General features: G+C 41.9%; 1 protein-coding gene across 20 annotated transcripts in view; it reads right to left on the bottom strand.

Annotated features, from left to right (window-relative positions):
- EPB41L2 (erythrocyte membrane protein band 4.1 like 2) overlaps nucleotides 1-13,666 on the bottom strand; it is a 261,971-nt gene that overhangs the window by 49,512 nt on the left and 198,793 nt on the right. For all 20 annotated transcript variants that reach the window (XM_030316339.1, XM_030316337.1, XM_030316332.1 and 17 more), the window contains 3 exons: nucleotides 11,915-12,002; nucleotides 7,542-7,694; nucleotides 6,926-7,023 (listed from right to left, as the gene is read on the bottom strand). In XM_030316339.1, the coding sequence (XP_030172199.1) occupies nucleotides 6,926-7,023; nucleotides 7,542-7,694; nucleotides 11,915-12,002 (339 nt within the window). The remainder of the gene's footprint in view (nucleotides 1-6,925; nucleotides 7,024-7,541; nucleotides 7,695-11,914; nucleotides 12,003-13,666) is intronic.

Below are 13,666 nucleotides of genomic sequence, written 5' to 3' on the forward strand. Positions count from 1 at the left end.
TTGTGCTCTCTATTCTTTTTCTCTAACAGCTGAGGAATTAAATATCTCAGCATCCTGATCATGAATCATAGAAGCAGGTGAGAAATGTGGTCACTTGCGATGCACTATCTCCCGATGAGCTATGACAGGGTTTCCCTACCTAGCAATCCAGTTAAATAGGGATCGAAGAACACTCTGTAAGAAAGCAATGATCTATAGGAAAAAAGGGTCACTGGCAAGCTCATCACCACAGTAAGAAATATTCATCCTTGAAAAACAAGATGGCTAAATCACCTCTTTATCATTTATTCACGAAGTACACTCTAGTTAATGGAAGAGCAACCAGAGGAAAAAAGCAGTATTTCTAAAGAATACTTCAAAGGGGAAATATGCATTGGTGACCCAAAAGAAACCACCCACCTCACCCCAATTTTTAAACTAAAGACAACAAGTATTGGCAAGGATGTGGAGAAACTGGGACCTTTGCACATTGTTGGTGGGAATGCAAAATGGGGCAGAAGTTATGAAACATGAGATGGAAGTTCCTCAAAATTCTAAAAATAGAATTACCACATGACCCAACTAATCCTGCTTCTGGGTATTTATCAAAAATAACCTCAAATCAAGATTTTGAAGAGAAATTAGTAGTATTCCCATGTTCATTTCAGCACTATTCACAATAGCAAAGATGTGGTAAAAACCTAAATATCCACTGGCAGGTGAATAGGTAAGGAAAATGTGGTATCTACACAGAGCGGAATGCTATTTAGCCTTACGAAAGAAAGAAAAAACAAAAACAAAAGGAAATTCTGCACACAATACACAACAACATGGATGGGCCTTGAGGATGTTATGCATAAGTGAAAAGGCCAGATAAGAAAGACAAGGACTGCATGATTCCACTTCCACCAGGTACCCAGAACAGCCAAATTCATAGATTCAGACTGGACTGGTGGCTACTGGGGGCTGCAAGGAAAGCAAAATGGGGAGTTACCAGTCACTGGGCATGAAGTTTCAGTGAAGACGAAAAAGCTCTACAGATCTGCAGTCAATAATCCATCGTACACATGAAGGTGACAAGGATAGGTCTCATGTGAAGTTATCTTACCCAATGAAGTAGAATTATTTAAAAAAAAAAAAAAAAAAAGACAGGCGATAAAGAGAAGAGTTAGGCTGGAGGCATCTGGCACCCATCTGTAGGCTCACCTCAGTGAATGGCATCTCTCAACCAAAGGCCACATCTTCCTAGAATGAGGAGCCTCACACAGGGATTTACCGGGATCTCCCGTTTCCAGTTCCAGTCACTGCTCCCCACCCCCAGCAGAGGTGACACCCCTTTAGGCCCAGTGGTGCTTATCAAACACTGTTAAACCCTTCTCAAATTAAAAAAAAATTGAAACTAGAAACAGGATACCTGCTTGTGTGAATTATGAAAAATCGTACAGGATACATAAAGAGATAGATCTTTTTAAAGATTTCATTTTCCTCTCCTATAAAATTAACTGAACTCACAAAGAAAGAAGATCAAGAGACTTCAGTCTTCAGAAAACAATTTTAAAGAAAATTAAGAAAACTTCCATCAGTGTTTTCTGACTTTCTGGGTATTAGTTTATTTTATATAACTTCACACGGGATCTGTGCTAGGTCCCATATAGAGCAGATGCTCAATAAATACAGACCAGATCACGAGACAGAATCCCACTGTCACCATTTCCTAGAGGGCACCTGAATTTAAGTAGCCAGAAAATCCAAAGACATGTCTGTCTATCCATTTTTCAGAATTCTCTTTCTTAGTATTACACAGTCACAGCATTTAAGAATAGCTTTTGAATTCTCTTATGCCAGGATATTGGAGGAGGGAAGTTGGGCTATAAGTTCTAGAACTTCTGACACACTGAGAGAACTACTGATGAATATTTCAGTCTTAGTTTCATAAACATAAAACAATCCCACTGCTACAAAAAATGCTTTGTAAACTGACATTGTTTTATTTTTTCCCCAGTTACGAAAGTGGGCTCTCATTTATATACACTAGGGGCGGGGGGGGGGGGTTGCTGGGTGGCTCTGTCAGTTAAACATCTAACTTTGGCTCAGGTGATAATTTTGCGGTTCGTCAGTTCGAGCCCCTTGTCAGTGTGCTGACAGCTCTGAGCCTAGAGCTGCTTTGGATTCTGTGTGTCCCTCTCTCTCTGCCCCCATCCCCCCCCCCAACACACACACACACACACACTCTCTCCCTCTCTCGCTTTCTCTCAAAAATAAACATTAATTTTTTTTTTTATATAGACTGGGATATGTTACCAGGTAAATATCTAAGTCCAGGTGAGGAGAATTCTATACAACCGTATTTCTTTCTTTGGTCTAATTTGTTTTTCTTTAAGGTAATAATAGATGATTGGTTCCCATTTAAATGCATATCAGAATAATTATCCACTTAATGCATTTTGTAAAAAAATACTTAAAGAAATAATTCAAGAAATACAAGGCAAATGTTTTAAAAACAGATATGTGTACCAATGTAAAATTAGGAAAGTCATTAACTAAAGTATTATTTTATTTATTTCAACTTGAGATAAAACACTTCCTTGCCCAAGTGGCACCTGTGACCAAATACACAAAGTATTAGCTTACAGATTAATTTTCTGATAACAAAGAAATCCTTAAGTAATGAAGCTGCAATTAAATAGAAACAAATATCAAGACAAAAATGGACTGAACATAGACATTTATTAGCTTTTTCTAAAAGAACATTTTTGGTGACTTAAGTCAACGACAATGCAAATAAATTTTCTACAGAAACGTAGGCCAAGCAACAAAATATTTCAAGATCGCTTAACAATTATTTCCTTTTGATATTACTTTTATTTACTACCTCAGACCCCACCTTCATAAAAATAACATCAAAAGGGAAAGGAAAACAAGATACAAACAGAGAGGGCGGCATACCGTAAGAGACTCTTAAATACAAAAAACAGACTGTGGGTTACCGGAGGGGCGGGGGTGGGGGGATGGGCTAAATGGGTGACAGGTATCAAGGAGGGCACTTGTTGGGATGAGCACTGGGCGTCATATGTTAACTAACTTGAATTTAAATAAATCACTATAAGACATCATTTCGCTTTTGGGAATTTAAAAGCCATAAGCAAGGAACTAATTATCCTATAGCTTTAAAGGTCCTGAGCAAGACGACCTAATGACACATCACAAAAGAAATTAACTTTCACATACTTGACTGCTCAAGAAGCATGGTAACAATTTTATAAAAAATCCTCCCATTACAAGTCAGGTATTATTGGTTTTTTCACCCATGAAAAATAAAGGAAATTTTAAGACAAACCCACACACATCACTTAGTGAAGTCAATCATACCGTTAATAGCAAAGCTCTCTATGAAGCGGCTGATGACACTAATTCACTTGGAATTAGCCTGGATCTACAATGCCAAGTTTAAATGAGAGTTTAATGCCAAGCTGCAAGAACCTCGTGTTAATCCTGTTTACACGCCGCCACCTCTACCACCACCACCACCACAAAGCACTGAGGGAAAAATAAAACAAAAACAAAAACAAAACAAAACAAAAAAAAAAGAAGGAAACATGTCCACTGTAAACACAACCAGGAAGTACAGCAGAGTGGGAACACTTATGGGCACTGAGAGCCACAGGGCTTGGCTCGGACTTCCATCTCCACCCGTGACTGTCTACAGGGACACAATCATGTTTCTTAACTTCTGTTTCTCAGCTTTTCTGAGTGTAAAGTGAAGATTACAACAATGTACATATTAAAAGAATTAATCTATGTAAAGCACTTAGAATGGAGACAGGCTCTATCAAACACTCAAGGAGGAATAGCGACTTTTTATCACGTTCTTGTGCTACTAACATTAGTCTGGCTGAGTGGCTATCAATCAATAGAAAGATCTGGTTTTTTTAATGGCTTCAATCTGAAGCCAGTTTAGTTTTCTAAAGAAATCATTTGCATCTTTTGTGATAAACTTAAACAGAACAAAATCCAGATTTGATTCGAGGCACTCTATAGGCAAATTATGATTTGCCCTGTTTTAGATACATTGCTTCCTATCATGTGTAAGCAAAGTTACATAAGTTTAAAGATATAAAAATGCTTTTGTTAACCATTATCTCCAAAGTCTGCAGGTACAAACTGGTCTACTTTTAAACCAGAGTCGTGGTATGTCAGCAAAAATGGAGGGAGGGACCTGAGGCGTCGCATGGCTAACAGACACCTCAGAAACGCCTGCTGCAAGGATACCAGAGAGGGGGGCGCCCGGATGGCTCAAGTGGGTTAAGTGTCTGACTTTCAACCATGATCTCACAGTTCATGAGTTCGAGCCCCATGTTGGGCTCTCCACTGTCAGCCCAGAACCTGCTTCGGATCCTCTGTCCCCCTCCCTCTCGGCCCCTCCCTTGGGCACTTGCTCTCTCAAAAATAAACAAACATTTAACAAAATTAATAATAAATAAAAAAGAAGAATACCAGAGGAAGGACCAGCATAGAGGTGACCAGTGTGGGCTCTGGAATCACAGAGCCAGGTCCCCAACTCTGTGCAGGTGCTTGGCCCCTGTGCTCCTTACTGGGCACCCAGCTCTGAGCCACTTTCTCCCTGGGGGTGAGGAATAAATGACACGGTACAATGTAAAGCAAGTGGTTCTGTGTCTGACAACAATATTTGCTCAATGAACACAGCACGTGTCGTTTCTGAGACAATTACTGTCTCCATTATCATTACCTGACAGGGAAGCCTGCTATGTGTCCTGCCTTGACTGTCATTTAGCTCATTAATGTCATCTACTAGTTTTATTTGAGGCAGACTCCAGTTGTCTGGAGTAGAAATGTGCCATGGCTACCAGGAGGAATTATAAGCTTTTCAAAGATTTATGTGACCAGCGTAACTGTGTCAGGTGGATTCAAGTATATTTTAGGAGTTACATTTCTCTAAAACGAGTCTGTTTGACAACATATCTGTTGTCAAGACTGCTCTATTTAACCGGAAAGAGTCACTTGTACCACCTAATAATTCACCTTAAAAACAGCACACTGTGGTACCAAACCAAGAATAAGGATGATAATGATGGGGATGATGATGATAAACGTTATTACATACCGGAAGTAGTTCTACATGTGTTCCATGTGTGTTTTCTCACGGGCTTTTCAAAGCAACCCTATAAGGTAGGGACTATTATTACCATCACACAGATGATGAAAGGGAGACTCAGGAAGGTGGTAACTTACCCACAGTCACACACCCAGTATGTGGTAGCAAAGCAAGAGCCCAAAGCAAAAACTGTAAAGATGAAGGGTCTAGACACGTAGCTGTATAGACTGCAGGAACAGGACGGAGGAAATGGGGAAAAAATGATCAGCAAAGTGCTCCTTGCTAAGAAGAGTAACATAGAGGGGCGCCTGGGTGACTCAGTCAGTTAAGTGTCAGACTTCGGCTCAGGTCATGATCTCACGGTTCGTGAGTTTGAGCCCCGTGTCAGGCTCTCTGCTGTCAGTGCAGAGCCTTCATCAGATCCTCTGTTCACCCCTCTCTGTTCCTTCCCTGCTTATGCACTCTCAAAAATAAACATTAAAAAAAAAAAAAAGGAACAAGAAGAGTAATGTAGAAATATGCCCTTGAAGAAGTACAAAGGAGGTGGGACCCAAGCTAAAGACAGTTAGGGGGTCTAAGGAGATCTGGTTTTCTCACTTGTCCGTTTGTGTTGGTTGGTATGTACGTATGTATGTATGTATGTATGTATGTATGTATGTATTTATGAGACAGGGAGAGATAGCATGAACGGGAGAGGGTCAGAGAGAGAGAGGGAGACACAGAATCTGAAATAGGCTCCAGGCTCTGAGCTGTCAACACAGAGCCCGACGCGGGGCTCGAATTCACGGACCGTGAGATCATGACCTGAGCCGAAGTCGGATGCTTAACCGACTGAGCCACCCAGGCGCCCCTGTGTTGGTTTTTAAAGGAACACGATATGGACATGTTTGCTGGCCAAAGAGGAAGTCAAAGGCATTCGTACCTTTGACATACATAACATACAAAGCACGATCCTATGTGAGGAATCAAATGAAGGATCAAGACTTCCATAGGGAATGACTATTTTTTCCCTTGAGACAGAACAGGAAGGGAAGAATGAACAAGAAGAAGAGCGGAATGCTACATAATCTGGGGCTAAAGAGTTTTGAAAAACGGTACAGGAAACCGAGAATGCTCATGACTACAGCTTCTACAATCAGTGCCCCACCCAGCAGAGGGCATCTGAGCAGAGAGGCCGGGGTTCCCAGGGGCTCCAGAAGACCAGGAATATTTTAACAGGAAAGGAGGTAAAAGCACTGCCTGGTAGCTCTGAGGGTCCGGCTGACACAAGAAATAATCTATCTGTAAAGGCACTAATCTGGAGTTGTGCAATTTTCCCTTACAAAAAGTGAGTGCGTCCATCGGGACAGCTGTGCTGTTTAACGCAGAGCTCTACAGCACTGGTATAGAAGTGGGGAGGTCGAGACACAGAGACCAGCAGGCTGATGGGCACAAAAGGCAAGTGGTTAGAACCTCCCGACAAAGTAGCAAAGGGACAGACCCCAGGGTTTTGGCTGGCTGGGGAAAGAAATTAAACAGGAGAGAGCTGGTAAGAACAACAAAATGAAGCCAATGGTGAACGATGCTGGCAAGAGAATGGCAGTTGGGTTTGAAGAATGCGCTTCTAGAAGGGAAGGCATTTGTAGTCAGAAAGTGGAGTCCGGGACCACTGTTGAAACAGACCAGCTGTGAGTGACAACGAGGCACAGCCAAGGAGATCTGGCACCGAGGAGAAGCAAAGAATCATAAAATAGGGTGTTGCCGCATCTGCCCCTGTATCCACAACCACCACTTAATACGTACAGGGTACCAATAGCTGTTCTCATTAAGTCTAAGCTGTATCATTAAAATTACCTGTAGAAAGTATGATGTTCCACGCACACTTTCCATAGCCTTTTTGCTGCCCGATGGTTTGGCAGTTTGAATCCAATGGTGCTCTCAAATTGTTCGAGCTAGAATAAATCAATAAGGTAAATCAGTAAGATAAAGGAGTTGGTTAGAAGCTACTGAAATCATGAATTCAGATGTTTCCGTGAGGGGTAATTCTTCTTGAAGAAAGGAGATACTAGTATGTATATCCAGTATGATTATACAGAATGGATTTTTCATAGAACTCAATACTAGTTTCTGTGAAAACCAAGTACAACTGCTGACTTTAAGCAATGTCCACAACTCACCCTACCACCTTATCACTTAGTTGATTCAACAACAACAAAACGGGCCCCCACTATGTAGCAGGCACTTACAACTTTCTCTTTTCTGTTAAAGGTGTGGCTCTTACTTTTTTAGCAACATGGATATACATGCAGGTTGATTATTAAGAACTCTGACCTTATTTGCCATGAAAAAATAAGGAATAGTGCATTTTATTAAAATTCACTGGGAAAAAAATGAAGTCAGCTGACAGCCATAAAGAAGAACACTGACCGAAGCTGTTTAGATATGCCCAGGCCTACGTGACACTGCTTACCTCTGCTGGCCTAACTTTAATGTAGAAGTTACTGCGCTTATAGGAAATTTTCAAGATTTTCGGCCAAGCAAAACGATTGATTCTCAGTCTGTCTTTGTAAATGAGAAGCCCGTTAGCGCACACACCCAGCTTGATGTCCACGCCTTCCGAGTCCTGCCAAGTAGAAGCCATTTGACCGTGGTTAGAGCTGTCCAAGTTTCACGGGTCAGGAAGCTCATCATCTCCCCCCACCCCCTTAAACCATGACCCGGAACGCCAATTTAACAGGTTGGTATTTAAATATCAGTGACAGTACACGAGTTAATAGAAACAGTAGGGCACGCAACACATCTTCAATCTCTTATCTCCTAGGATCAAAATTCGATTTGTCAAAGAGTTATAGCCACCTGACTACAGGACACAATATTCTCCAAAAGGCATAATTTCTGTGTTCCGAAGCTTGCCTACAAGAGCTGCTGGGGAAAAAGGGAAAGAGAGCTCAATTTAGACATCCTGAAGAGACAGGGTTTTCCTGGAGGCTATCCCAGTCCTTGGGGACACCCTGTCAGCCCAACTTAAGGTGCATTCAGACATTTTACTTTAGGCAAATTTATTTCAGATGGGCTATGCTAACTAATGGCTGTTAAAATCACGCCCCTATTCGGCAAAACACCAATCCCTCACAGAAAATTTCTCTTTGAATCTCTGAATTCTTCCGAGTAATTTTTCAATAACTCAGAGTGCTGACATCCAGTCCCCGTTATAGCATTCCCATGGCTGGCATTTCAATGGACTGCAAACTAGTCTTGAATTTACTCAAACTGTTTTCCCTCCCCAGCATTTTAACTTGGAATAGATGACAATTTACAATAATCACAAGCCTAAAGGATTTTTAAAAACCAAATAAATTTACAGATAAAAGTGACATAGTGTCTCCTCACATTTCAAGTAATATTGAGGACCCAATACTCAAAATACACAGATCACTGACTTTCAAGGGAAGAACTGGATCGCATTCACGACATGTAAAATTGAAAACATTATTCAGAGACATTCATATTTTCAGAAATCACTTATGATATGGAACAAATTCTCACCAAGCCTGCTGAAACAAACACCATATTTAATCTAAGTCTCAATTCAACGAGAATGCAACATTTCGACTACCTTGTTACTGAATCATCTAGAACAAGTCATATTACTTTTTTAAAAATAGAAGTATAGGGGCGCCTGGGTGGCGCAGTCAGTTAAGCGTCCGACTTCAGCCAAGTCACGATCTCGCGGTCCGGGAGTTCGAGCCCCGCGTCGGGCTCTGGGCTGATGGCTCAGAGCCTGGAGCCTGTTTCCGATTCTGTGTCTCCCTCTCTCTCTCTGCCCCTCCCCCGTTCACGCTCTGTCTCTCTCTGTCCCAAAAATAAATAAACGTTGAAAAAAAAAATTAAAAAAAAAAAATAGAAGTATAGTACTAAGTCACTGATGCCAATTGCTTTCTCTGCTGCCACACTTGAATAATTCATATGTACAGGTAAAATGACATTAGACAATCCCAGCAGGTTTAAAAATTTAATCTATAGGGTGCTTTATTCACCCAAATCTGGCAGCCCCAATTCTCTCTAGGAACAGAGAAAAAAAGCTGGGATGAATCCGGCACAGGTGCCCAAGCAACTTGGCACCAGACAGAAATGTTGTTTTCCAGAAACATCATTGGCCATGGCCACAGGAGCAAGCCGGAAGGCTGCCCAAGACAGTATGTTCTCACCACAAGTAAGGAGGCAACGCAGACTTCAAACACTGAACAAAGTCACCTCTAGTCTGAAGCAATCTTTAGGCAGGACACTGGAGCTATTTTATCGGATTTAAGAATAAACACAATCTGGAACCAAGTAAATCGGTTCATTTTCAGTTGTTGCACACATTGCTTCAGAATTCTCAGTATCTGTGTGAATACAAATTACAGATGAAGAGTAACAAGTGAAAGACAAAAAGCATGCCTTGGTCCTCCATATTTGACTTCTGCCATTCAGCAACTAAGTCAGAAAAATAAACTAATAAAAAAGGAGCACCTTCTGTCCCTTATTCACTCCCCCTGAGGAAGCTGCCACATATGGGTGGCAATAGGGATCCCATGCCCTCGGACTTCTAAATGGGTTCAGTCTTGTGAAGCTCTTGCAGAAGATGAGAGAGAGAAGAGGGAAGGGAGGTCAGTGAGGTGTCCCTGTGACAACTGTGGCTCCCTTGAAGACAGTGTTCTCCACACACAGATCTCTCCTTCTGGGTTCTGGCAACCACTCTCTGCCCTCACCCCTTCAGACCCAGAGGAGTTGGGAGAGCGGCTGGTAAGAGCTCAGAGCTATCACACTAATCTTGGGGTTCCCCTGTACCTGCGTGTCAAGAGTACTTCCATTCAATGCTCTTCAACTTGTCCTAATAGCAGTGTGCCATGAAAAGCTCTTAGTAAAAAATTTTTAAAGACGTACTTAAATATGATCAAGACAATCAAAGATGAAACTTTGATGAAAAGTTCTTTTAAATTGCTACAGAGTTTCTTTGCAACAACCGACAAACATTTTCCTTATCAAATATCATCGGAGTGTATCAGATGACAAACAGGATGAAGAGATGAAGGTTACTCTGAATTTTTTTCAAAAAGCAATCTGCTTCTACTCACACACCAGGAACAGAAACTACGCTTAAACAGACCCACAACTTTTTTACTTTTCTAAGGTACAATTTTGAAAACGAGAACTGTGAAACCTTGTAGTACTGCCATCTAAGAATTGGTTTCTAAGTAGCGATCAACATGTAGATTTACATGTGGCCAGAGTAACAGTGTTTAGAAGAGCAGAGACCTGAGGTCTCTTTGGTCCCAAACCCATTCTTCTCCTGCCTCCCCGGTTTGGATTTCTCGGCCGAGCCAGCCTGTCTCCATCACAGAGAAACAAGCTGAAAAACACGCAATGGTAGGAAGTCCCATTTAACCTCCTAGAATTTACCAGAAGAAACGAGGCAGATATGGGAATGCTTAACAACACGTGGCTTAGGCAAATCATTCTCTGCACTCTGTTTTATGCAGTTGTAAATAAAAACAGTCAAGTCTTAAATCTTAAAAAAGCCCATGGAAGGACCTGTAAGAATTAAAGGTGTATAGCACCCAGCAGTTAAAAATGACGTCAGAGACTATTTACTGACGTGGAAAAATCTTTTATCAGAGCAAGCAACAAAACAAACAACAAAGAATTCCTCACAAACTGATACCTATAGTGTGATCCTACTGAAAAAAATGCACGAGTTCTAGTGCTCAGAGATGTTTTTTTTTAAAGAAAACAAGAAAACATATCAAAAAAGCAACAGTGCCTATTTCCAAATAAAGAGAGTTCAGTGGTTTTTGTTTTTTCCTTCTGTTTGCTTCTACTTTCTATGATGTATATGTAGGTCTTTTGTAACCAGGAAAAACAGTCGAATAAAGGAAGCCATGGAGGAAAAAAAGAGAGCGGTGCAAACATGAAGTACTATGCAAGTACGAAGCAGGAATGATTCACTCGAGGCCCAGGGAGGGAAGAGATCTTTGGATGGAGGGGCTTTCCAAGAGATTTCTCCAATCATAAAATCTGAGGTTTCTAGGCCCCATCCATCTAGGGAACCGTTGGTTCCCTCCGCATGTGGACCCTGGACACACTTTTCAAAACCACACCCATCTTTCACCTTACCTCTTACTCTCCTCCTTGACTCTCCTCACTGTGTGATCACCCGAAGTAGTGTCAGGAAGCACATGATGTTTATTAGTGGCATCTTTCCAACCCAAACCCTCTCTCCTATCACCTAGTCCATCATTCTGCCCTCTTCCCACCTCTCCAATTAGGCTGCGGGGGTTGCATCCCCTGGGGCCTGGGCCAGTCTCTTTCGTCTTGGGAGTGGTACAAAACAGGCCCGCAGAGAGGAGCCTGACCCTCAGGCTCCTTCATTAGCCAGAGGGTTTTTCAAAAGCAGTCCCATCCACACTGCATTGGCCCTTTCTTTGGATCTGCAATCCACTTCCAAGACAGGGATGGGAGAAGGGGCGGGGAGAGGCATCACCTGGCACAGCAAAAGGTGGGGATGCAGAAGAAACCAGGACAGGGGGGAAAGATGCCTGACAGGTGAGTCTCAAGGTGAGTCCATATGAAAGGGTGTTAATTGAAAAGATTGAGAAAGAAGTAAGGGGGCAGAGGAGAGAATGAATGCTCCTTTCCATAAGCACAAACCCCACAGTTAGTCACTAAAGAAATATTATAGAGACCCTTGGGTAAGGGTGAATAGCCTTTTCCTAAAAGTGAGCTAGGCCACTCTGAAACTGGAGCCCTTTCAAAACCGTCAACAGACTGGAAAGATGCCACTTCCCATTACGTTGACAGTACCTTGGCATGATGTAGGTCAACGCCATACATGGAGAGCCTCTTTGCATTTTCTAAGAACTGAGAATCAGCTTGTGCTGGAGATAAGCCCCTGAGGATCAAACGAAACAATATTATTTTATTGGCAGCTGCAACGCAAACGTGGCCCAGATAGGAAAGGAGTGTATGAGCTCGGAGGGTTTAGGGTAGAGCAGTTAACCCCACACAATTTACAGATAAGCAGGGAACAGGTAAGAAGGCTCAACTCTCAACCTCTAGAAGTTTCCTCATAGGATCCTCTACTCTAAATCTCTACCCTTCCTTTCTATCTCAGAGAATTGTTTTCGATGGTTTTCCCAGTGGGGAAACGGGTACAACATAAATTCCATGAGAATAAAAAAGTGATTTCATCTTTCCAAAAATGGCAAATTCTTACTTCCCACTCCTTAATTTTATTTCAGCAGGACTGATCACAACACAGATCAGAAGTACCTGTATTTGACTTTACACCTATGGTAGATAATGCAGCTCACACCCGGTCCATAACAATTTCCATTCCTGTCTCTATTCACAAGACAACAAATTTTAGGCTCTAAGAGAGCAGGACCGTGTCCTGTTCATCTTCATAATCCCCAAAGAATTTCAGCACCTGATATTTCAAATTCAAATTATACAATAAATACCTATGGAGAAGAACCGGAATAAAGTGAAAGTGAATATAAGAAATACCGTTTTTGTGTGTGTGTGTGTTTTTTTTTTTTTTTTACAAAAAAGTTAATGAATGTGGCCTGTTTAAAAACCTCTAATCTTTCAAAGTTCCCTTCCAAACATTTTTGTCGAACTCCTATAAAATCTCAATTTTGCGGGGCGCCTGCTTGGCGCAGTCGGTTGAGCGTCCGACTTCAGCCAAGTCACGATCTCGTGGTCCGTGAGTTCGAGCCCCGCGTCGGGCTCTGGGCTGATGGCTTAGAGCCTGGAGCCTGTTTCCGATTCTGTGTCTCCCTCTCTCTCTGCCCCTCCCCTGTTCGTGCTCTGTCTCTCTCTGTCCCAAAAATAAATAAAAAACGTTGAAAAAAAAAAATCTCAATTTTGCAATATGGGGCAAATTGTAATTTTGTAGCGAGAGTTTGTCAACTTGGGCTAAAAACACATTTATTTTCACAAAGATATAGAAGTTCTCAAAGCGTAATATGGCACTTAATACGGTACTGAGTAAATCAGTAAAGTTTAGCTACTAAAAGCAAAACTCATCTTGTGGATAGAGAAACCACCTATATATTTCATGTCCATCACTACCTACACTTCTGATTCAAACCCAGAAGCCTAGCCCTCTAGCTTTATCGGATAAAAAACAAAAGGCAGGCGGCGCCTGGGTGGCTCAGTTGGTTGAGAGTCCAATTCTTGAGTTTGGCTCAGGTCATGACGCCAGGGTTGCGGAATTGAGCCCCGCATTGAGCTCTACACTGAGCATGGAGTATTAAGTGCCCAAACAAGTATGGGAGTATGTCTGTTTTATGTGCCCAGGTCCGGAGGGAGGAAGAGGGAGATGTCACAGGGAGAAGTAACTTTTTCCAATAAATGAAAACATTCAGGATCATGAGCACTGTTGTTCATGTTATAGTTGTGAACACAACGAAAGGCGATCTCAAGGCTACAGGTTGTCTCGTTTAATACTAGGTGAGGCTCCAAAAGGAAACACTAGATAATCCCATGAACAGTGCTCGGATGTCTGGCAAGTGTCAGAAGAGAAGCTGCTTCAATCCCCCGTGGCTATTC

This window comes from Lynx canadensis, chromosome B2 (assembly GCF_007474595.2).
Source record: "Lynx canadensis isolate LIC74 chromosome B2, mLynCan4.pri.v2, whole genome shotgun sequence".
Taxonomy (NCBI): Eukaryota; Metazoa; Chordata; class Mammalia; order Carnivora; family Felidae; genus Lynx; species Lynx canadensis.